General features: G+C 51.7%; 1 protein-coding gene across 1 annotated transcript; it reads left to right on the forward strand.

Annotated features, from left to right (window-relative positions):
• Positions 1-3,482: 3,482 nt before the first annotated feature.
• On the forward strand, positions 3,483-5,681 carry LOC142014997 (perforin-1-like). The gene is made up of 2 exons (XM_074998337.1): positions 3,483-4,056; positions 4,562-5,681. The coding sequence occupies exons 1-2, from the start codon at positions 3,524-3,526 to the stop codon at positions 5,679-5,681; spliced, it is 1,653 nt and encodes a 550-aa protein (XP_074854438.1). The 5' UTR covers positions 3,483-3,523.
• Positions 5,682-21,440: the final 15,759 nt, after the last annotated feature.

The following is a 21,440-nucleotide window of genomic DNA, read 5'->3' on the forward strand; positions in this document are numbered from 1 at the left end:
GTCCTCCATGGCGGCCATCAGCTGCGGGGTTGAGAGATGCTCTCTCTCTATGGTCACCGTGGGCAGCAGCCCTTAGCCCAGGGCTTCTGGCTGCTTCTGCGGCAGCTGGGGATCTATGCTGCAGGCACAGGGTCTGCAACCAGTTGTCAGCTCTGTGTATCTTGTGTTGTTTAGTGCAACTGTGTCTGGGAGGGGCCCTTTAAGGGAGCGGCTGGCTGTTGAGTCCGCCCTGTGACCCTGTCTGCAGCTGTGCCTGGCATCCCTATTTCGATGTGTGCTACTTTGACGTGTAGACGTTCCCTCACTGCGCCTATTTCGATGTTGGGCTGAGCAACGTCGAAGTTGAACATCGACGTTGCCGGCCCTGGAGGACGTATAGACGTTATTCATCGAAATAGACTATTTCGATGTTGGCTGCACGTGTAGACGTAGCCCAGGTGTGGGAGCCAAACCCGTCTCACGCGTGTGAGGTTTAAGCAGTGAGTTCACCCCCTTTAGCACGTGAAGAAAGTTACACGCCGCTGTTGTGTCCCCCCTTTCCCACCGCCCCAGTCACAGCTATTTACGCCGGGCTGGAGAACAAACAAAATGGGGTTTTTTAAGTATGCGAAGTAACATTTAAGCCGTCGACAGCAGACGGCAGCAGACGGATCCACTAAAATAAAACCGAGCGCGCCAGCGAAGCCACATGCATGGCGGGAAATTGTTACAATCATTCCCACCCCCCCACCTCCCGTTTCAGGTAAAATCCTTCCAAGGCCAGAGCTGCTCTAATTTCTAACTAGGGTCCTGGAACTTCTTCCCACATCCCCATCGGTAGAATTTTTTTGTTTCCAGGGGTTTTCCTATGTCTTCTTGGGCTAGGCAGCAGCTGCAGCCAACTGAGGACAATTCTTCTTTCCTTCCCATCTACAGGCTGAACCTCTCTCATCCGGCACCCTCAGGACCCCACTGGTGCCAAATGCATTAATTAGCCGGACCCTGGGAGGTTAATATTGTCCAGCAGCACAATCAACCCTTCCACTGCTCACCTGGCTTGTAGAAGACATTGAGGGGTAGATTACAGCTAAAGAACAACCCAGACCACTGACAGCCAGGACTGGTGGCTGGGAACAAACATTCTGGGACCCCGGGAAACTTAGCCACACCCATGAGGAGCGGTCATCCGGCTGACTTAAATCATGCCGGATTACGGATGTCGCCGGACGAGAGAGTCCCAGCTTGGAGAGGTTCAATGCGTACTACGTCTTTGAGAGAGTTTGTGTGGGTTGGTGTTGGAGAACGGCTCCCACCAGGTCAGAGGGAGGATGGCCACACTTGGTGTGAAGTTTCCTCTGCTCTTAACTTACAAGAGGGTCAGTGTTTGGTTGTGCCAGGGGCAGGAGGAATAAATTCCCCCCCCCCCCCGATTCACATGGAGGATCTGAAGCTCCTCCCCCAGTTTATACAGGGACGCATGAAACCGTACAGAAAAGAGGCAGAATCACCAGGCAGGTGAACGGTGCTGGCTATAGGTGACCCCCCATCCAGCACTGTCCCAGCCCTGAGCCTCCCTCCTTCCAGGTGCCCTTTATGGAGGGCAGGTGGGTGCAGCCCCCCACAATTTATTTAGGAACATAGCCATTAGCTCCTGCCCCCCAATTCCCCCTCCCAGGCCCCCACGATTCACATGGGAACACTGCTGGCCGCTTCTCTTCATCCCACTGCATTCCTCACTCTGGCTGGAGAGCTCAGGGGACAGATGAACCTGGAGCTGCCCCAGCTGCAGCAGCCATGGAGAGGTACTTCTCATTTAGCCCTAACCTGCTGTGGTGAGAGAGGCCTGGGGTTGTCCTCTCACTTTGGAATACCTTGGGCACTGAACTCCTCCACTCTGATTCCACCTCCAAGCAATTATTTCAATGGAGAAAAACAAAAATTAATTGTGCTAAGGACCTGAGCGATGCTGGATAAATCTTGTAGTTCCTTACACAGAATTTCCCCAGGGCTGGAAGTCTTTGGTCAGTTGAAAATTCAAGATGGATTCCAAATTTCAGTACAAAATTCAAGATGGATTCCAGCCCCAGGTGGTATGGTCATATGTCTTTGTAGGACCAACCATCATTCTGGCTTACAGGAAAAACAAGACTATTCACAGATCACTGACTTGAGCTCCGGGCCATTAAGTTCCTTGTGTACTGCTAAGGGCCTGCACTAGCACATCTAGGTATATAAATGGGCTGATACTTCACAACTGTAACTTCACATCCAGCAATGATACAGGCACACAAACACAATATACATCTTCAGGGGTTTGCGAGGTCTCCAGGGAGAGGCTACATGCTCCAGTTTGCTACCCTTGGCAGTCACTCGATAATGAGGAGGACGTCTTCAGATCACCCTTTTATTTTGTGAGTCCATTGGTGGCTGACCAGCCCGATTCTGGAGCCACAGTCTTACCACAGAAGAGGCAGGTGTTGATAGCTGTTGGAGACAGGTCACCTTTTCTAGCCCCTGCCCCATGTGGAGTGAGCAGAACAGCTCATAAACTGGGCTGCTCAGTCGTGGATGGAGCAGCCGGACCGTTCTACCGCCTCAGTCCTCAGAAGGGAACGACCGATACATACATCCACCGCCTACGTGCTGGTCCAGGACTAAAAGCTTCCAGATTTCACAATCCTGCTCCCATCGCCGTTCGCCAGTCGCCGCAGGGCTTGAGTCGTACGCAGAGAAAGACGCCTGGTGTGTGATGTCTTTTAACGTGGGGGGACTGCTGCACTGCAGCCATCACATGGTCCTTGATGGACAGATGGCCCAGGCCAAGGCATGGGATCCACCACCACTGGGAGTCTCCCATCCGCTGCAGCCTTTCTCCGCCTGCACAGCCGCTATAGCAGGACCCTGGCTGTCCTCCCCCCGGCCTGCCATTGGCGGTAGCATATTGGAATTACGCGCAGCCCTATTCAGAACACATTGCCGTAGAAATGTGGGGGCACAGCATCCCAGATGCAAGGCGAGGGGCGAAGCAGGCAGCACATGAGGGGTGGAAGGAAGGGGACAGGGTTAGATGGGCCCAGGGTCTCTGCAAGGATCTCCTGCCACGGCTCCCCAGAAGCTCTATGTACGCGGCACCATCCTCTAGCGGCCCCATAGGACCAAGACACTGACCTGTTCTATCGCACGCGCTCAAGTGGGCATGTCGAACTTTGCTGCCCCCATCGGGTTGGTGCTGGTATTGCAACTGCTGGAAAATGGCGGGGAGGAAAATGATGCATTCAGATTGGCTGAGGTCAGATATGAGAGGGGGCTTCACATCACGGCGTAACACCTCTGCGGGCTCCTGGGGCAGAGGTTTGACAGAGGTGTCATCGAAAACAGCTGATGTCATGGCTGGGAGGGGGATGTCTTTGTGCCTCCAAGAAAGTTAACCTGTGGAACTGCCTGCCACTAGGTGGCCACTAATTCTGGACCTCTCTGTGTCTCTCCCTCTAGAGGGTTCAGAGTCTGACAGCCCCTCCTGTGGGGGGAACCCATCACCTCCGCCATGCCCAGATTCGGTGCCGTCATCCCCCTCCTCCTCTTCATCTTCCCCGGGGCCTCCTCCCACTGTCATACGGCCACGGCCAGCGAATGCAAGAGGCACGTGGACTTCGTGCCTGGGCACAGCCTGCTTGGCGAGGGCGTCGACGTGACCACGATGGGCAGGAAGGGGGCCTATCTGGTGGACAGCAGCACTTGGCAGCGCCCAGACGGCACCTGCACCCTGTGCCGGAACCAGCTGCAGGGAGGGCACTGGCAGAGGCTGCCGCTGGCCGCGGTGGACTGGCGGGTCCATGTCAAGTGCCGCAGGAAACTCGGCAGCTCCGTGCAGCAGTCGGCGATGGGCGTGATGGAGTCGGCAACGTCCGCGGTGCAGAACGACTGGAAGGTGGGGCTGGACGTGCCGGTGAAGCCCAAGGTTAACGTCCAGGTGGAGCTGGCCGGGTCACACTCCACACTGGCTAATTTTGTGGTGGAGCATTCACGGAAGGACAAATACAGCTACGTGAGCCACAAGGTCTCCTGCAGCTACTACCGGTGAGGGCTGGGCTGGGCTGGGCTGGGAGGGTTCGCTGGGAACTGGGATCCCAGAACCACCACCCAGTGATGCAGGGACTTTCCAGGGCCAGGATAGGGGGACTGGCTGGCTCAGAGAGACAAGGAATGGAACACAGGCTATTTTCTCTCTAGGGAAAACTGGCTTCCATCTGGCCACAGGGTTGGGCATTAGCTGGCAATCAAGACAGGGAATGGGGTGTGGGACTGTTGCCCTCAAAGGGGCTTCACCTCCTCCCTGGCACTGACCAGCTATGGAAGATTTTAATGAGGGCCAGGTCAGGCTGGAGGGAACTGTCAGACCTGTAGAGTGGCTGCCAGAATCCCCAGCAAGATCCTGTGGGTCAGCAGACTGGGTGGCTGCTTTCATCAGAGCCACCTGCTCAGACCCTTGTGGGTGGGTGGGCTGGGGCCTGAGGACGCACAGACAATGATTTCTGTTCACTCATTGGGCTGAGCTCACGCCTCTCCTTGTGTCCCTGAGCAGGTTCCGGGTCAGAGGGACGCCCCCACTCACCAGCCATTTCACTCTGGCGCTGGAGAACCTCCCGGACCAGTACGACGGTACATCCGAGCTGGAGTACCAGCAGCTGATCACCAACTACGGCACCCACTACGTGTCCCAGCTGCAGCTGGGGGGCCGGGCGCGGGACGTGACGGCCGTGCGGGTGTGCGAAGCGGCAATGAGCGGTTTGACGGACGACGAGATCAAGGACTGTCTGAGCGCGGAGGCGGCCGTGAGCATCGGAATGGGCAAGATCAAGGGCGGGTACAGCAAGTGCGAGGAGGAGAAGAAGAAGGGGAAGGTCGGGGGGAGCTTCCACGAGACGTATCGGGAGCGCCACATGGATGTGGAGGGAGGACACAGCACGACTGATCTGCTCTTCTCCGGGAACGACACCAAGGTCTTCTCAGCCTGGGTGGAGAGCCTCAAAGCCAGCCCCGGCCTGGTGTCCTATTCCCTGCAGCCCATCCACACACTGCTGGAGCAGGACAACCCCAAGCGAGAGAAGCTGAGGCGGGCGGTGAGCGAATACATCACCAAGAGAGCCCTGTGGAGGAATTGCACCCAAAGCTGCCCCCCGGGGACCCGGCGCAGCGCCCACGACCCCTGCTCCTGCTTCTGCCCCGGGGACGCCACGACCAACACCATGTGCTGCTCGCGGGAGCGCGGCTGGGGGAAGCTGATAGTGACTGTGAAAAAGGCCCGTGGCCTGTGGGGGGATCTCTTCAGTGAAACAGATGCCTACGTCAAGGTCTTCTTTGAGAACAGGGAGATCCAGACAAGCACCATAAGGAACAACAACAATCCCATCTGGAGCGTCCATTTGGACTTTGGTACCATCCGCATCACCAGCGCCAGCAAGATCCGCGTCCAGGTCTGGGACGAGGACAAATATGCAGATGACCTGCTGGGCAGCTGCGACATCCCGCTGGAGTCTGGTGGGCCCCACCAGAAGGATTGTTACCTGAACCACGGCCGCATCTGGTTCCAGTACAGCCTGCGCTGTGGGCCCCACCTCGGGGGCCGGAGCTGCTCCAACTATGTTCCCCAGCCACCGCGGCAGAGCACAGCCAAGGGGAAGGAAGAAAAGGCCTTCTGGTGAGTCCCTTCGATAGGGGATCAGCAAGGGGCGTGGCTGTGCATTGGTCGAGAGCCTTCCTTCCCTGAGCACTTCCTGGTTCCTGCTCTGCTGATGCTAGTGGGCTTCATGTGGTCGCTCCTGCTTGGAAATCTTTGTCTTCTCTGTCTGCTCCTGTGGCCCCACCATCTTCTGGGAAAATGTCCCATCATGAAGCAGCGATTCCACATCCATCCAACCCGCGCAGCCAATGAGTCCAACCATCCAACGTATCCATTCAATCAACTATCCAAGGGTTAGTTCCAACCTATCTGCCCAAACAGACAACAGACAACCAACCATTTAGTTGATGCAACATATTCAACCAGCAAATCACCAACTGGGTTTAATGTATCCAATGGGTCCACTGAACCAAGTAAGGGAAGTATCCCGTACATCCGCCCTGTCCATCTATTAAGCTGACTAAAAATGTACCTGGTGCATCCAATGTAAGCAACCAGCCAATGATTGTATCCAGTGCATGCAAGAAACCAGTGACTTTGTCTGGAGTATCTAATGTGTAAAGCCAGCCAGCCAGCCAAGGAATGTCTCCAGTGTATCTAACCAACGTACCAAACAGTTTAACCAGTGCATCCAACGTATCGGTTCAGCCATCCAGCCAGTGGATGGATCTACTGCATCTGACCAATAGCTTAACTACATGCATGCAACGTACGTACCAGTGTAACCAACCGATCAAATGAATGTCGAGTGAACCAGTGCGTGCGGGCGGGCAATGGGATGACTCCACCAGCCCATGTAGCCCTCCAGCCACTGGAATTATCTGTCGAGCGCATCCAGCTGAAGAGAGATCAGGAGGACCAGGAATCAGATCCTTCCCATTGTGGCATCAGTGATTAACCCTCTGCAGAAGCCTGAAGATACTCCAGGGGTCAGCCTGGTTCTAGATGCTCCCCAGGGGGATGGTCCGTAGCAGTTGTTTATGACGTTTCCCACAATTAATGTGCAGCTTTGGGATTAATTAGCTCAGCCTGGATGTGCAGGCTCCAGCCCCCACCCACCTGGGCGTTCCATTCTCAGATGGACAACAGAGGTGAAGATAAATTACGTGCCATTGGTAGGGCTCAGAGTTACGTGTCACTCATGAGGACCTGCCACAGGGCTATTGGCTGCGGCTCTCCGTAGGGTCCAGGAGATGACGCTGTATTGGTGTCACACTGGAAAGAGCAAATTTCCCCTAATTCTGGAATTAAAACATTTTGCTCACTTATCCCCTTCTGCAGCTTCTGAGAGCCTAACGCCGGGGTTCCCAGCCTGTGGGTCCGGACCCACACGTGGGCTGCAATTAGGTTTTCGAAGGGTCGCCGGCTGGGCTCTTAAGGAGTCATTTGCAGGCACTTGACCCCTCCTCGGTGCCCAGCCCCTGCCCTGCAATGCTGAACTGGAACTCAATTTAATTGGTTTATCAGCCGGCTGGAGGGATCCTGCCCTGAGATTAATTCAAGGGAGTCCCACTGAAGGGTGTAGGGAAGTGAACTGCCCCTCTGCAGGTGGGGGAAGGGAGTAGGAGGGCTGCGGGGAGCCGGGCGGAGAAGGAGGTGGCCCAACGAAGGAGCAGTGGGGGTCAGCAGCAGCAGCTTGGAACTCCCCTGTGAGGTAGCTGTGGGGCGGGGTGGCTGAGACAGGTTTAAGCCTGAGGGCACAGGGGGCTGAGAGCCGGTCAGAGCTCTGCATCCCAGCCGGCTCCCACCACACTGCTGTGGGGCTCCCACCTGGGATCCCACGGCTGGTGCTGCCGGCCAGGGCTCAGTGCTCCAGCTAGCTTCAAGCTGTGCAGGTGCAGGGATTCCCCATACCAGCAGCTGGCGCTGACAGCCAGAGCTAAGTGCCCCAGCTGGCTCCCATCTGCAGGACTGTCAGAGTCCCTGCCTCCCACCCCAGTTTTTGGAAAGCTGATGCAGGAAAGGCTGGGAGTCCTGTGGGTGGAGCTGCCTGTCCCACATAAGTTTTCCAAAAAGCTGGCAACCGTAGCTAAGAGGGGGTTAAGCCTGGAGGGTGGGGGGCTGAGAGGGGTGTAAGCTGGGGGTGGAGGGGTGTGTTTTTCCCAGCTGAGAACCTTCTCTCCCCGCCCCCCAGTGTTGAATTGCCGTAGGTCACACGGTCTTCCTGAATTGTCAGAATGGGTCCCCATCTCGAAAAGGTTGGGAACCGCTGGCCTATATTAACAGCTTCATGATGCAGTTAACTGGTGAATGAACATTGTTAACTCTGAACCCTTCTGACTGCAAGTTAAATCTCTCCAGCCTTGAAAACAGCCCTGCAGCTTTGCATCTCCAGTTCAAAGGGGGAAAAGTCTAGGTCTTTGCAAATGTATCTCTCCGCTGCAATAAACATTTGTGAAAGCAAATTTCTAAGCAGGGGGTCTTGTCGTTCTTCTAACCTGGTGGGCTGGTCTGAGAAAAGATGAGGCGCACCAGTACATTCCTGGGGACGCTTGGATGAGTTTTGGGCTGGAGGGGCTCAAAGCCTCACAAGGTAAGGGTGCAAGACAGCCAGATGAACTTGCTGCAACAAGGGACCCTGAGTAATGTGGCTAATGCAATCAATGGGGGGCAGCTGGGAAAGAAATACAGGGAGAGGCACAAAGTTATTAGGGACATTTATATCCTGCAGCTGGTAATTGCAAGGGAACCAGGCAGAGAGAAGAGGAATCTGTCTTTGGAAGTTATCCAGCTCTGTTCTGGTCCTAGGGACTGGCTCAGGAATTGAACCCAGGGGCTTTCCTCTTGCTGGGGTGCTGGTTCTGATACAGCCCTGCCACCTGCATGGCTCAGAGTCTGGGGAATTGGAGTGATAGCTCCTGTGTGATGCTGCAGCTCCGATTGCCTCCAGCAGGTGGCAGCCTGGACGCCTGCAGCCCCCTGGCGGGAGATCAGCAAACTGCACCTTGCGCATCTGGTTGGGGGGCTGAACTCCTGCCCTGCCCTGCAGTGAAGGCTGGATCCCCGGCAGCGGCTGAGATGAGCTGCCCGGACAGCTGGAGGGAATGTCCTAGAGACACACGCTGGGCCAGGGACAATCGCGCCTTAGTCTCCTTCCACCTTGCAGAGCGAGTCCCTGCAGTGCGCATGGGCCTACCTAGCATGGGCCACCTCCACCCCACCACCCCGGGCCCTAGCGCCCTTCCTGGGGCTGCAGCAGTGCCCTGGGTGCTGGGCAGGCCCAGCGGGATGGGCGGAGGCGGGAGGTGATGGAGCAGAGATGAAGGCTGGGAGAGGGGCGAGAAGCACATGAGGACACCCGTAAGGCATGAGAACAATACAGGCATCTCCGGGCGTTGCTCTCCCAGGACCGTGGGCCAGTCCTGATGGTGGAGGAGGAGCCAAAAATTCCTCCCATCGTCCAGGCCAGGAAAGAGCAGGGGTTAAAGGGCCTGGGTTTCTTACCGGTACTGTGGTACCACAGCCCTGCCCGTTTGCTTCCAGGGGTGAGGAACTGGCCCCAGTGAAAGTGACGGGTCTGGTTTTCTGCTATTCACACAGTTCTGTTCCTAGGAGGCTTTTTGGGAAGTGATGCTGGGGTGCAGACAATGAAGCAGTGGGATGCCCAAGCTCAGGGAAGGGGGTTGGGACTCCAGGGGTTTGTCTCCTGGGGGCTGTTCTGGGTGGGGGCAGGGTCCGTGCCCCAGCCCCGGGCGCAGAAACTCCTCTGTGGGCCTGGGGCAGGTAGTTTGAGTCTTTGTCTAATTTAAAACAAAAGGATCACTTGCGGGAGGAGGGGGGAGGCTCAGGGCTTCCCCACTGTTCTGGGGTGAGGCCAAAGAGGTAGGGGTCAGGGTGTAGGAGGGGGTTCCAGGCTGGGGAGATGGCTGGGGATGAGGGCGGGAGGTTGGGGGTGGGGATTCAGGGTACAGGAGGGATATAAGGTGAGGGGGGGCTCAGGACCAGGGTGGGGGTTGGGGTTTCAGGGTACAGAAGGGAGTTAGGGTGGCAGGGGGCTCAGGGCCAGGGTGGGGGTTGGGATTTCAGGGTACAGGAGGGAGTTGGGGTTTGGGGGGCTCAGGGCCAGCCAGAGGCTCGGGGTGTGGGGCACTTACCTCAAGCAGCCCCATATGGTGGGGCCATGCAGCTGACACAGGCTCCTCACCTCACCCCACGCTGCTCCCCACGGCAGCTGCCACAACCTCCCCGGAGCAGCCCGGCTGGGGAAGGGAACGCCACGCTCTGCCCTGGCCTGCAGGCCCCACGCCCCAGCTCCCGTGGGCCGGGGCTGCCGGCCAATGGGAGCTGCGGAGGCAGTGCATGCAGGCGACGGCAGGGCAGGGCCAGGATGGACAGAGCTTCCCCCTGTGCTTGCTGGGAGCCAGCGCCCGCAGCCTGGCTCTGAGCGGAGCTGCCTCCCCTGTGCCCGCACCAGGCAGGGCTGGCGTCCTGTCAGACAGGGCCCAGGTGAGAACCCTGGGAGCCAGGGGGTGCTGGGCCGTCCCAGAGCAGAGCACCCCCACTGGCAGCAGTCGGGGGGATGATGCAGCACAGGTGGGGAGCACAGGGGCCTGGGAGATGGGGTACCCGTAGTCCCCTCCCCTGGGGTCCTGGCCCCTGCCTGGCACGTGTGGCCCCTGTGACTCTCAGGCAGCGCTACAGCCGCACGTCTGAGCGCCCAGAGGCAGGAAGAGCCGGTCTGACAACAGGCTTTCCCCTCCCCACGCCCCTCCCCAATGCAGCTGCTCAGCACTGGGTGGGGGGGCTGGGGGAGCACCTACAACCCCAGTGGTGGGATTGTGGCCAGAGACCCCAGAGCTGAACCCCACACCCACAGCTGAGCCAGTCAGAGCTGCACCTCTGCCCAAGCCTGGCTCCTTCCCATCAGCCTGGCCAGGCGCAGGACTCCGTGAGTAGAGGCGGAGGGAATGTCTGTGCCCCCAGCGCCCTCCTGGAGACGGCACAGACCTCAGGAGCCCTGCCCCCTCCTCGTCACCTTCCCCTGCTAGGCTGTAACCCGCAAGACCCCTCCCCTCCAGCAGCCAAGGCAAGAACCCGGGTGCCCTGGCTCCCAGCCTCCCTTTCCCGGACATTCAGCTTTACCTGGGAGCACGAACCGGAGAGGGAGAACACGGCACTCGGCGACTCTTAAACTGCGTCTTCCCGATTTAGACCCCAGAGAGCCAAAAAGCTTAATATGCTCACAAGTTCTATCTGTGTCTTCCCACCCCCATGTCTATCTGTCTGTCTATCTGTCCCCATGCACCCATCTACCTATCCCCACATACCTCCTCTATCTACCTATCTATCTATCCCCACACACCTCCTCTATCTACCCCACACACCTCCTCTACCTACCTATCTATCTATCCCCACACACCTCCTCTATCTACCCCACACACCTCCTCTACCTACCTATCTATCTATCCCCACACACCTCCTCTATCTACCCCACACACCTCCTCTATCTACCTATCTATCTATCCCCACACACCTCCTCTACCTATCCCCACACACCTCCTCTATCTACCCATCTACCTATCCCCACACACCTCCTCTACCTACCTATCTATCTATCCCCACACACCTCCTCTATCTACCCCACACACCTCCTCTATCTACCTATCTATCTATCCCCACACACCTCCTCTATCTACCCCACACACCTCCTCTATCTACCTATCTATCTATCCCCACACACCTCCTCTACCTATCCCCACACACCTCCTCTATCTACCCATCTACCTATCCCCACACACCTCCTCTACCTACCTATCTATCTATCCCCACACACCTCCTCTATCTACCCCACACACCTCCTCTATCTACCTATCTATCTATCCCCACACACCTCCTCTATCTACCCCACACACCTCCTCTATCTACCTATCTATCCCCACACACCTCCTCTACCTATCCCCACACACCTCCTCTATCTACTCCACACACCTTCTCTACCTATCCCCACGCACCTCCTCTATCTACCCCACACACCTCCTCTATCTACCTATTTATCTATCCCCACGCACCTCCTCTATCTATCTATCTATCTATACACCCCACACATCTCCTCTATCTATACATCTACCTATCTATCTCTCTATACCCACACACATCCTCCATCTATCTATATATCCCCACGTATCTCCTCTATCTATCCATCCCCACACACCTCCTCTATCCATCTATCTGCTGCCCCTCTGCTCTTCTGATTTGTCAGACTTGATAACAATTTTTGGACCTCTGTGCTTTATATATTGAGTCTGTTCTGGTATGGCTACGATCTGGAGAAGTGGGTCTGTCCCACGAACGCTCATCACCTATTTAATTATTCTGTTAGTCTTTAAAGTGCTGCATGACTGCTTTTTGTTTTGTGAAGATACAGACTAACACAGCGACCTCTCTGTGACTAATCTGTTGAATGTTAGTATCCTGTTGCCTGTTAATTGTGGGTGAAGTTCTCGAGTGTTGCAACATGTTTGCTTCTGAAATGTGGGCTAAGTCAGAAATGCGCACAGCCAGTCTTTCAGTGGCCACAAAGGTCCATCAAACAAGACGTTGAAATTGGGTTGGAAGAGACTCCCGACTCTATTTCATGTTGATGACCTATCAAGGAGAATTCAGACTCCCCATGACATCAGCACTTGGACTCTTCCCCCTGTGACGGACCCTCCCACATGCTCTGTGGAAAGTGGGTTCTGAATATAAATACCCATAACTCAGAAATGCTTTGATAAACTACCTCTGTAACTTGGCGTTTTCAATGATCTAATCTGTAAACCCTATTTTTGTGAATGTATCATTTTTGTAGATGAGGTTAAAAATATTGTCTGCAAATCTGTGTTCCAAATGTTTGTCTCTGTGAAGACCCCAACTGGAGGTGGGGCTGCCCTATTGCAAGAGAACGGCTTGTGCAGTAGTACCTAGCCAACAAAGGCCCTTTAATGGGACCCAATCCACATCTAAAGAACTTTGCTGTCATTCTCAGAGCAGCAAAGAGGTAATGGCTGGTTGTTTGAAAAGGACAGGGGCAGGTCTCAGGACCCATCTTGGTGTATGCCCTTACACAAAGAGAACAATGGAATTCCCTCCACAGGGGAAAGGTATAAGGAGGGCCCTGGTGTTCCTCCATCTTTTGTTTTCCGCCTGCCCTGGAAATTGCCTGACGTGCCCCAAGAAACACAGAGAACTTTACTGGAGACCCAGGTCAGGACAAGATCATTTCTGACCCAAAAGCTGTGTCTACACGTGCCCCAAACTTCGAAATGGCCACGCAAATGGCCATTTCGAAGTTTACTAATGAAGTGCTGAAATGCATATTCAGCGCTTCATTAGCATGCGGGCAGCTGCAGCACTTCGAAATTGACACGCCTCGCCACCACAAGTCTCGTCCAGACGGGGCTCCTTTTCGAAAGGACCCCTCCTACTTCGAAGTCCCCTTATTCCCATCAGCTCATGGGAATAAGGGGACTTCGAAGTAGGAGGGGTCCTTTCGAAAAGGAGCCCCGTCTGGATGAGACGCGTGGCGGCGAGGCATGTGAATTTCGAAGTGCCGCAGCCGCCCGCATGCTAACGAAGCGCTTCATTAGTAAACTTCGAAATGGCCATTTGCGTGGCCATTTCGAAGTTTGGGGCACGTGTAGACGTAGCCAAAGATTTCACGTGACACAAAGGCAGCAGTTTAGGGGAAGAACTCACAGGAACAGAATTAGCTATGAGTTTTCTCTTTTACTTGGTTTGATAACTCACTTTGATCAGCTTGTTCTCATTTATAACCACTGAAACCCTATTGCTTTGCTTAATAAAAACTCTTTTGATTATAATTAATGCCAGTGTAAATGATTGTTATCTGGGGATGGCTACCACTGTGCATAGCTCCCTTTTATTGATAAAGGAGCTTACCAATGAGTCCTCCCTGTGCTAATCTTTTGCACAGAAAGAGACAGATTTATTTGGGCTTTTGATTCTTTCTGGGGATTGATTCCCTGTGCTCTAGAACTGCATCCACCCAGAGTTGCAGTTAAACCCTGCCTGCATTGCTCTGCTGGGATGGTGGAGTGGGGACCCCAACTCTGCCTGGTCTGGGGGAGACCAGAAGATCTGACTCAGCAGTACGGGATGGTGGGGAGCTCCAAGAGTAAGAAGGTGGGTGTTTGTGGCTCAACTAGCACTCCGGGGAACATCCCAAGGGCTCTGCTGTGACCAACCCCTGCCACCCCGCATCTCAACATTATTGGGAAGAGAAAAACTTTGAACTGTGGAGATTGGTCCAAGGCCAAGAAGGAAATCCAGCCTCAGTATTGACAGATGTGAGCTGTGGGGAGAGCAAAGATGTTGGAATTAAATCTAAGTTTAGCAGACTAGGCACTTCAGAATGTGATTCTCTTTTTATTTCTTGTGCAACTAAATTTGACCTCTGGGTCTAACACTTATGCTCACCTACAACCCAGCCTCTGATGTTTCATCCTCCCCAGTGAGTTTGCCTATAGAGCTCAGGAAACCAGCTGAGGTAACAAAGCCTGCTGCACGTCCATTTCCCCTTCACAATGGGCTAAACAAATTAATGAGCTTGCATTGCTCAAGAGACGGTCTTGGGCCATGTGAAACGATACCTTTCTGGAGCGCAAGGCTGGGGAGATTTGCTGGTGCCTGTTTCTGTATCGTTACAGTGTTCATGCAGTTCAGGAGGGGGTCTCCTTACCTGTTCCTGGCTAAGTGGTCACAGCCCCTTAGTGGCTTCTGACTGAAAGGGCATTGCAAGAGACAGCCCATGCTGGAGAGTTAAGACACCAGGGATGGAATCCCTGGGATGCAACCAGGGACGGTGGGATCACTGTGGTCACCCTTTAACTCTGTAGCCTGGGCTGTCTCTCACAAAGTGAGCTTGTGGCCTTGGCTGGGGGCAACGGGGGGGAACAGTGTTTCTGCCCCATCACCCAGAACTGCTGTCAGTGGGCCTGGGCCCTTACTAAGAGGTGCAAACAATCAAGGACAAGGATGCCGAGTGTTGCAATTCCTACAACCATGGGGCTTGTAGCACAAGTAGGCAGATAAGGGACAGCGTGAAAAGTGTCACCGGATATGGTGGGTGTGCAACATATGAACACACACTTGACAGCTATGAGTGTTCTTATCTCTAAGCAAGGCCAAGCAACCCATTGGGAGGGGCAATGGGGGTGCAGGGAGATAAAACACTCCAAGGCCAGAAAAGTGCCTGCCCCTCACTAGTGTACAGCCTCACGCCTCACCCCCCGAGGAGGTGCAAGTGCGGGTAAGAGGAAGACCTTGTGACAGACCCCCCATGTTTTATGGCAAATGGGTTATGAATATAAATTTGCATAACTTTGGACTAAATTGCTCTTGTAACCTATCATTTTTAATGTTCCAATCCACTGGATCTGCATACCCTATTTTGGGGCATGTATCGTTCTTGTAGTTGAAGTTTGAGTATTGTTTGGGTGTTTGTATTCCAAACGTTGGCTGCTGTGAAGACCTCAACAGGCAGTGTGGCTACCCATTGTGACAGGGTTACAGTCAAGTGAACCAGTACTTGACTGACAAAGGGCCTCAATAGGGGCCAATCCGCATCTAAGGAACTTTGTTCTCAGGCTAAGACCAGCACATAGGCAATGCCTTCAGCCTGAGAAAGGGCTGAACTATACAGGGACAGGTATTGTTCTCATGTGATCATCTCCGTCTTGGAGAATACTTTTACACAAAAAGAACAATGGAATTTCCACCACAGGGGAAAGGTATAAAGGGGACCATCAGGGCTCCTGCATCTTTGTTTTCATCTTGTTTTGGAATCTTCCCGAAACACTCTAAGAAGAAATGAAATACTATGCAAGGCTGGTGACCTAGGTTAGAGAAATGAATGGCTCTAGTCTGAAGATTTTACCTGACATGAGAAGAACTCTTTTGTGTAAAAATCTTTATGCGATAAGGCTCTGAGGGAAGTCAGAAGTAGCTATGCTTTTTTCTACTCTTTGAATTCTAACTCACTTTGATCTGCCTGTTTTTACTTATTACCTTGCAAATCCCACTGTTTTTGATTAATAAAACCTCTTTTGTTTATAATCAAGCCCAGTGTAAGGAATTTGTACCTGGGAATGGCTATCACTGGGCATATCTCCCTTTCATTGACAAAGGCAGCTTACCCGATGAGCTCTCTCTGCATATCTTTCACACAGAGAGAGACAGATTCATTTGGGGGTTTGATTCCTTTTGGTTTCCTGGGTGCTGTGACCTAGAATGACATCCTCCCTGAGCACTGGTTAATCACTTTCTGCATTGCTCCTCAGAGGGGAAGTAAGCCCAACTCTGCGCCTTGTCACTGGGAGACCAGAACATTTGGCTCAGCAGGACAGGATGGTGGGGAGGCCCAAAGAGCGAGAAGAAGGATGTAGTGGCATGATCAGCTCATTGGGAAACATCCCAAGGGGTCTCCTGTGACCGCACCTGCTGACAGATGCATGTGTCATGCACCTTTCTGGACTATTCTGTGTTGATGTCTGTGAAAGACCAAGTGAACCACAAATGCCTGGAAGCCATGGAGAAATCCCTGTTCTGGTTCATGTGCATAGAGGCTAGGCGGTCAGGTGTCAGAATCAGCGTGTGCCATCTAGCACCTCTCTGCAGTTAGGGAAGCCCACCTATCCAAAGCCATCCACAGTTTCACGCATGGTGCCCAGACCCAGAGTCTTTCGGATCAGGATACGATTTATGGCCCTCCAAACTTCCGTCAGCACAAGTCCAAAGCATGAGGGCTTTCCCACTCCAGGCTGAAGGGAGACCCATCGGTAGCTGTCTGGAGTGACCAGCTTGCACAGCAAGCTCACCTGGCCCCTCCTGTCTGCCTTGGATCGCACTCAGGGCCTATCCAGCCCAGTGTCCTGCCCCTCCACTTACTCTGTCTGGGCGCTGGGGCAATGCCTCGGACAAGCTGTTTGTGGGTCTCAGAGGCTGAGGCTGAAGTCGTGAAAATCTCTCTGGCACAGGATGCTACAGATGATGACACATCAATTTGGAGTGAAGCTGCAGGGGGCAGGGCTGGGGTGTCACCACAGGACGTGTGTGGGTCTGCGCGGGTCTGTGTGTTTCTATTTGTCACACACCAGCAGGAGCATTGACCCCTGCAAAGGAAAGAGAGAGAGAAACGAGAGTCTTCTCAACCAACAGCCCTTGGCTAGCCCAGCCATGAGCTCCTCAGCCCCAGAACTGCTTGTTTCCCTTAACCCCAGCCTGCAGCCCCCTGCTACCAGAGATCTGACCTCCCTCCACAGATTGTGGGGACGTCAGTTCTGAGGGCTCTTTCCAGTGTGATAAACAGAGCCATGGATAGATAGAGAAGGTGTATGGGGATAGATAGATAGATAGATAGATAGATAGATAGATAGATAGATAGATAGATAGACTGGGATTGATTATAATCAAAAGAGTTTTTATTAAGCAAAGCAATAAGGTTTCATTGGTCATAAATAAGAAAAAGCTGATCAAAGCGAGTTACCAAATCAAGTAAAAGAGAAAATGCATAGCTAATTCTGTTCCTCTGAGTTCTTCCCCTAAACAGCTGCCTTTGTGTCAGGTGAAATTTTTGGGTCAGAAATGATCTTGTCCTGACCTGGGTCTCCAGTAAAGTTCTCTGTGTTTCTTGGGGCACATCAGGCAATTTCCAGGGCAGGCTGAAAACAAAAGATGGAGGAACACCAGGGCCCTCCTTATTCCTTTCTCCTGTGGAGGGAATTCCATTGTTCTCTTTGTGTAAGGGCATACACCAAGATGGGTCCTGAGACCTGCCCGTCCTTTTCAGACAACCAGCCATTGCCTCTTTGCTGCTCTGAACATGACAGCAAAGTTCTTTAGATGTGGATTTGGTCCGATTAAAGGCCCTTTGTTGGCTAGGTACTACTGCACAAGCCGTTCTCTCGCAATAGGGCAGCCCCACCTCCAGTTGGGGTCTTCACAGAGACAAACATTTGGAATACAGATTTGCAGACAATATTTTTAACCTCATCTACAAAAATGATACATTCACAAAAATAGGGTTTACAGATTAGATCATTGAAAACGCCAAGTTACAGAGGTAGTTTATCAAAGCATTTCTCAGTTATGGGTATTTATATTCAGAACCCACTTTCCACAGAGCATGTGGGAGGGTCCGTCACAGGGGGAAGAGTCCAAGTGCTGATGTCATGGGGAGTCTGAATTCTGCTTGATAGGTCATCAACATGAAATCGAGTCGGGAGTCTCTTCCAACCCAATTTCAACGTGTCTTGTTTGATGGACCTTTGTGGCCACTGAAAGACTGGCTGTGCGCGTTTCTGACTTAGCCCACATTTCAGAAGCAAACATGTTGCAACACTCGAGAACTTCACCCACAATTAACAGGCAACAGGATACTAACATTCAACAGATTAGCCACAGAGAGGTCGCTGTGTTAGTCTGTATCTTCACAAAACAAAAAAGCAGATCTGTAGCAGCACTTTAAAGATGAACAAAATAATTTATTAGGTGGTGACAGAGAGGTCGCCATGTTAGTCTGTATTCAAAACAAAAAAGCAGTCATGTAGCACTTTAAAGACTAACAAAATAATTTATTAGGGGATGAACTTTCGTGGGACAGACCCACTTCTCCAGATCGTAGCCATACCAGAACAGACTCAATATATGAAGCACAAAGTCCAGAAATTGTTATCAAGGTTGACAAATGAGAAAAATTGTTATCGAGGTTGGCAAATGAGAAGCGCGGAGGGGCAGCAGGAGAGGGGTGTGGAGCACAGAAGTTCAGAGATAAAACAAAGTACGTAAAAGAGTCCTTATAATGGGACCAAAAATTACAAGATCTCTACCAAACATTCATAAACCTAAATTACCCACCGGGAGAAGTAAAAAAACAAATCAACAGGGCCAGATGATTACCCAGAAACCAACTCCTCCAAGATAGGCCCAAAAGAGCCAATAACAGAACACCACTGGTCATTACCTACAGCCCCCAACTCAAAGCACTGCAACACATCATTAAAGACCTACAACCTACCCTAAATCAGTAAGCCACATTCCAGGAGGCCCTAGCTGACAGGCCTGTTGTCTCCAATAGATACCCTCCCAGCCTCAGGAGGATTCTCACAGGCTATACCACAATAACACCAATCCTGGAACTTTTCCTTGCAACAAGTGCCTTTACCAAGTTTGTCCATTTACCTATTCTGGAGATACCATCACTCAACCTCACCATGTTATTCACAGAATCACAGGCTCATTCTCCTGTTCTTCAGCTAACATCATATATGCCATCATGTGCCAACAACGCCCAAGCACCATGTAGATGGGACAGACTGCAAACACTCTTCAACAAAAAATGAATGGACACAAAAGAGTCATCAAAGAACTCCTGATTTTCAAACCTGACAGCCAGCAGTCTCATGGAGTGGGCCGTTCTGTTAATGACCTGAAAATCTGTGTTTTACTGAAAAGGAACTTTAACAAATGTTTGCAGAGGGAGTGCTCAGAACTGTCATTTATATTCAAATTTGACACATTACCATGTGGTTTGAACTGGGACAGCAATTACATGGCCCATTATAAGGATTTTTTTACATACTTTGTTTTATCTAACTCTCAACTTCCTCACCCCACACCCCTCTCCTGCCTCCCCTCTGCTCCTCTGACTTGCCAACTTTTATAACAATTTTTCTGATTTGTCAACCCTGATAACAATTCTTGGACCTCTGTGCTTTATATACACCAACAAAGGGTCCTGTGGCACCTTATAGACTAACAGAAAAGTTTTGAACATGAGCTTTCATGGGCAAAGACTCACTTCATCAGATGCAGTGAGTCTTTGCTCACAAAAGCTCATGCTCAAAACTTTTCTGTTAGTCTATAAGGTGCCACAGGACCCTTCGTTGCTGATCCAGACTAACACAGCTACCCCTCTGATACTTGTGCTTTATATATTGAGTCTGTTCTGGTACGGCTCTGATCAGAAGAAGTGGGTCTGTCCCACGAAAGCTCATCACCTAATAAATTGTTCTGTTAGTCATAAAGTGCTACATGACTGCTTTTTTGTTTTAATTTATTAGGTGATGAGCTTTCTCAAGACAGACATACTTCTTCAGATCTGGAAAATTCAACAGATGAGGTCTTCTTAAAAGCTATCTCAGAACGCATCTGCTGTGCCTAACCTATTATTATCATATCGCAGGGGTGAATATGGTGGGTCCTGGGTGTTATTTTTGTGGTGCAGAGTGTTACATCTGCAATGAGATGGACCCACCCCCATGCTTCATGAAAATTGGGTCATGAATAGAAACATGCTGAACTCAGCTATGCTTTGGACAAAACGCTGCTTGTAACTTATAATTTTAACATTATAATCTGCTGAATCCATACGTCCTATTTTGTGCACATATCATTCTTGTATGTGAAGGTAGAAGTATGGCATGCATATCTCTTTATCGTTTTAAATATGCTAATGAAGGCCATCACTGCTGCCCCAACTCTAACGACAGGGTAATCGACTTGATGGCTTGTGAATGGCTTTGTCTGTCCAGTAGCTCTGGGAACAGGTTGGTCTAGAAAGCAAAGTGGTGTCAAAGTTTGACTCAGACTCACAATTTATCAGACCACTCTGTTTTATTAGCAAAGCCGCTCTGCTAATACATTTAGAAGTGAGCCCCCCGAGTGGGGCTTGTGTCTCTTAATTTATACAGTTTTTTGGAGAACAAGTTACAGACAAGTTACAGACAAAAGAAGAAAAAGAGTTTAGTCACCACCCTTCGAGATCCCTGAGACCAGTCACGTATCTTCAATTACCTGCCACCCTTAACAATCTCCTTTAACAGCTTCCAGTTAACTTAACTAATTGCCCTTCACACCTTCCATTCTGATGCCTGCTTCTTAGACGCACTGGCTCCATCTTAATTGCTTCTCCATTCAAAAGCTAACTGTCCCTACGTGTGCTCCCTCAGATACTTTGTAACGTGTTTTGGCATGCCCTCTCATATACAATGTATCCAGCATGTCCCCTTATACAACGTTATACTTATACAATGTTATACTTCCACAGTGGCCATAACACCTGGTATGGGCCTCCATTTTGGAATTCAGTGTTTTACCATCAACAGGGAACACTAAAGCAAAAGGTTCCTGCCAGGGGGAATGTCTATGAAAGCAGTTGGAATTGTTCAGCTCGTTTTTCTTCAGCCTACTTTGGAACTTGCCTGAGACACCCTAAGAAACACAGAAATGTACAGTGAGCTGGAGAGCGAGGTTGTCATCTCTCCATCCCCACTCTGGCAAGACAAATGCAGAAGTGGGGGCCAGCAAAAGTACCCCCAGAACCTTATCTACCAGGTTTAGGTATAAAACTGCCCCCCCCCCAAATCCTAAAAAAAACTTAGATTTTGGGGATAAAATTTGTTGCCACCACCCAAGCACTAATAAGGGAACCAGGGACAGACTACTTGGGAAATCTCAGCCCAAGAGTGAAAACCAGGACACAAACATTAACCAATACCAGATTAATAAAAAGGAAAAGAGAGAACTTTTATTATTACAACAATATTCGTGTTGCAAGCCTCATGACTAGAGGGAAGAGTCACAAAGTAAAACACATGGGGAGTCTCCACCACGGGCCTAGAACTTAGTTACAAGGAGAGCAAAAGAACATTTCTAAAAAGTGCACAGACATCAGATCCCAGTTGCCAAACCATAAAACAACAAAGCCTAACGGTGTTATCTAAACTTTACCCAACTTACAGAAGATTGGAGGGCCTGCTCTTGGAGGGAGATATTCTGTGTC

This window comes from Carettochelys insculpta, chromosome 6, assembly GCF_033958435.1.
Source record: "Carettochelys insculpta isolate YL-2023 chromosome 6, ASM3395843v1, whole genome shotgun sequence".
Lineage (NCBI taxonomy): Eukaryota > Metazoa > Chordata > Testudines > Carettochelyidae > Carettochelys > Carettochelys insculpta.

Coding starts and splice junctions, on each gene's coding strand:
- LOC142014997 (XM_074998337.1), top strand. CDS start 3,524: ATGCCCAGATTCGGTGCCGTCATCCCCCTCCTCCTCTTCATCTTCCCC. Junction 4,057..4,561: donor GTCTCCTGCAGCTACTACCG/GTGAGGGCTGGG, acceptor GTCCCTGAGCAG/GTTCCGGGTCAGAGGGACGC.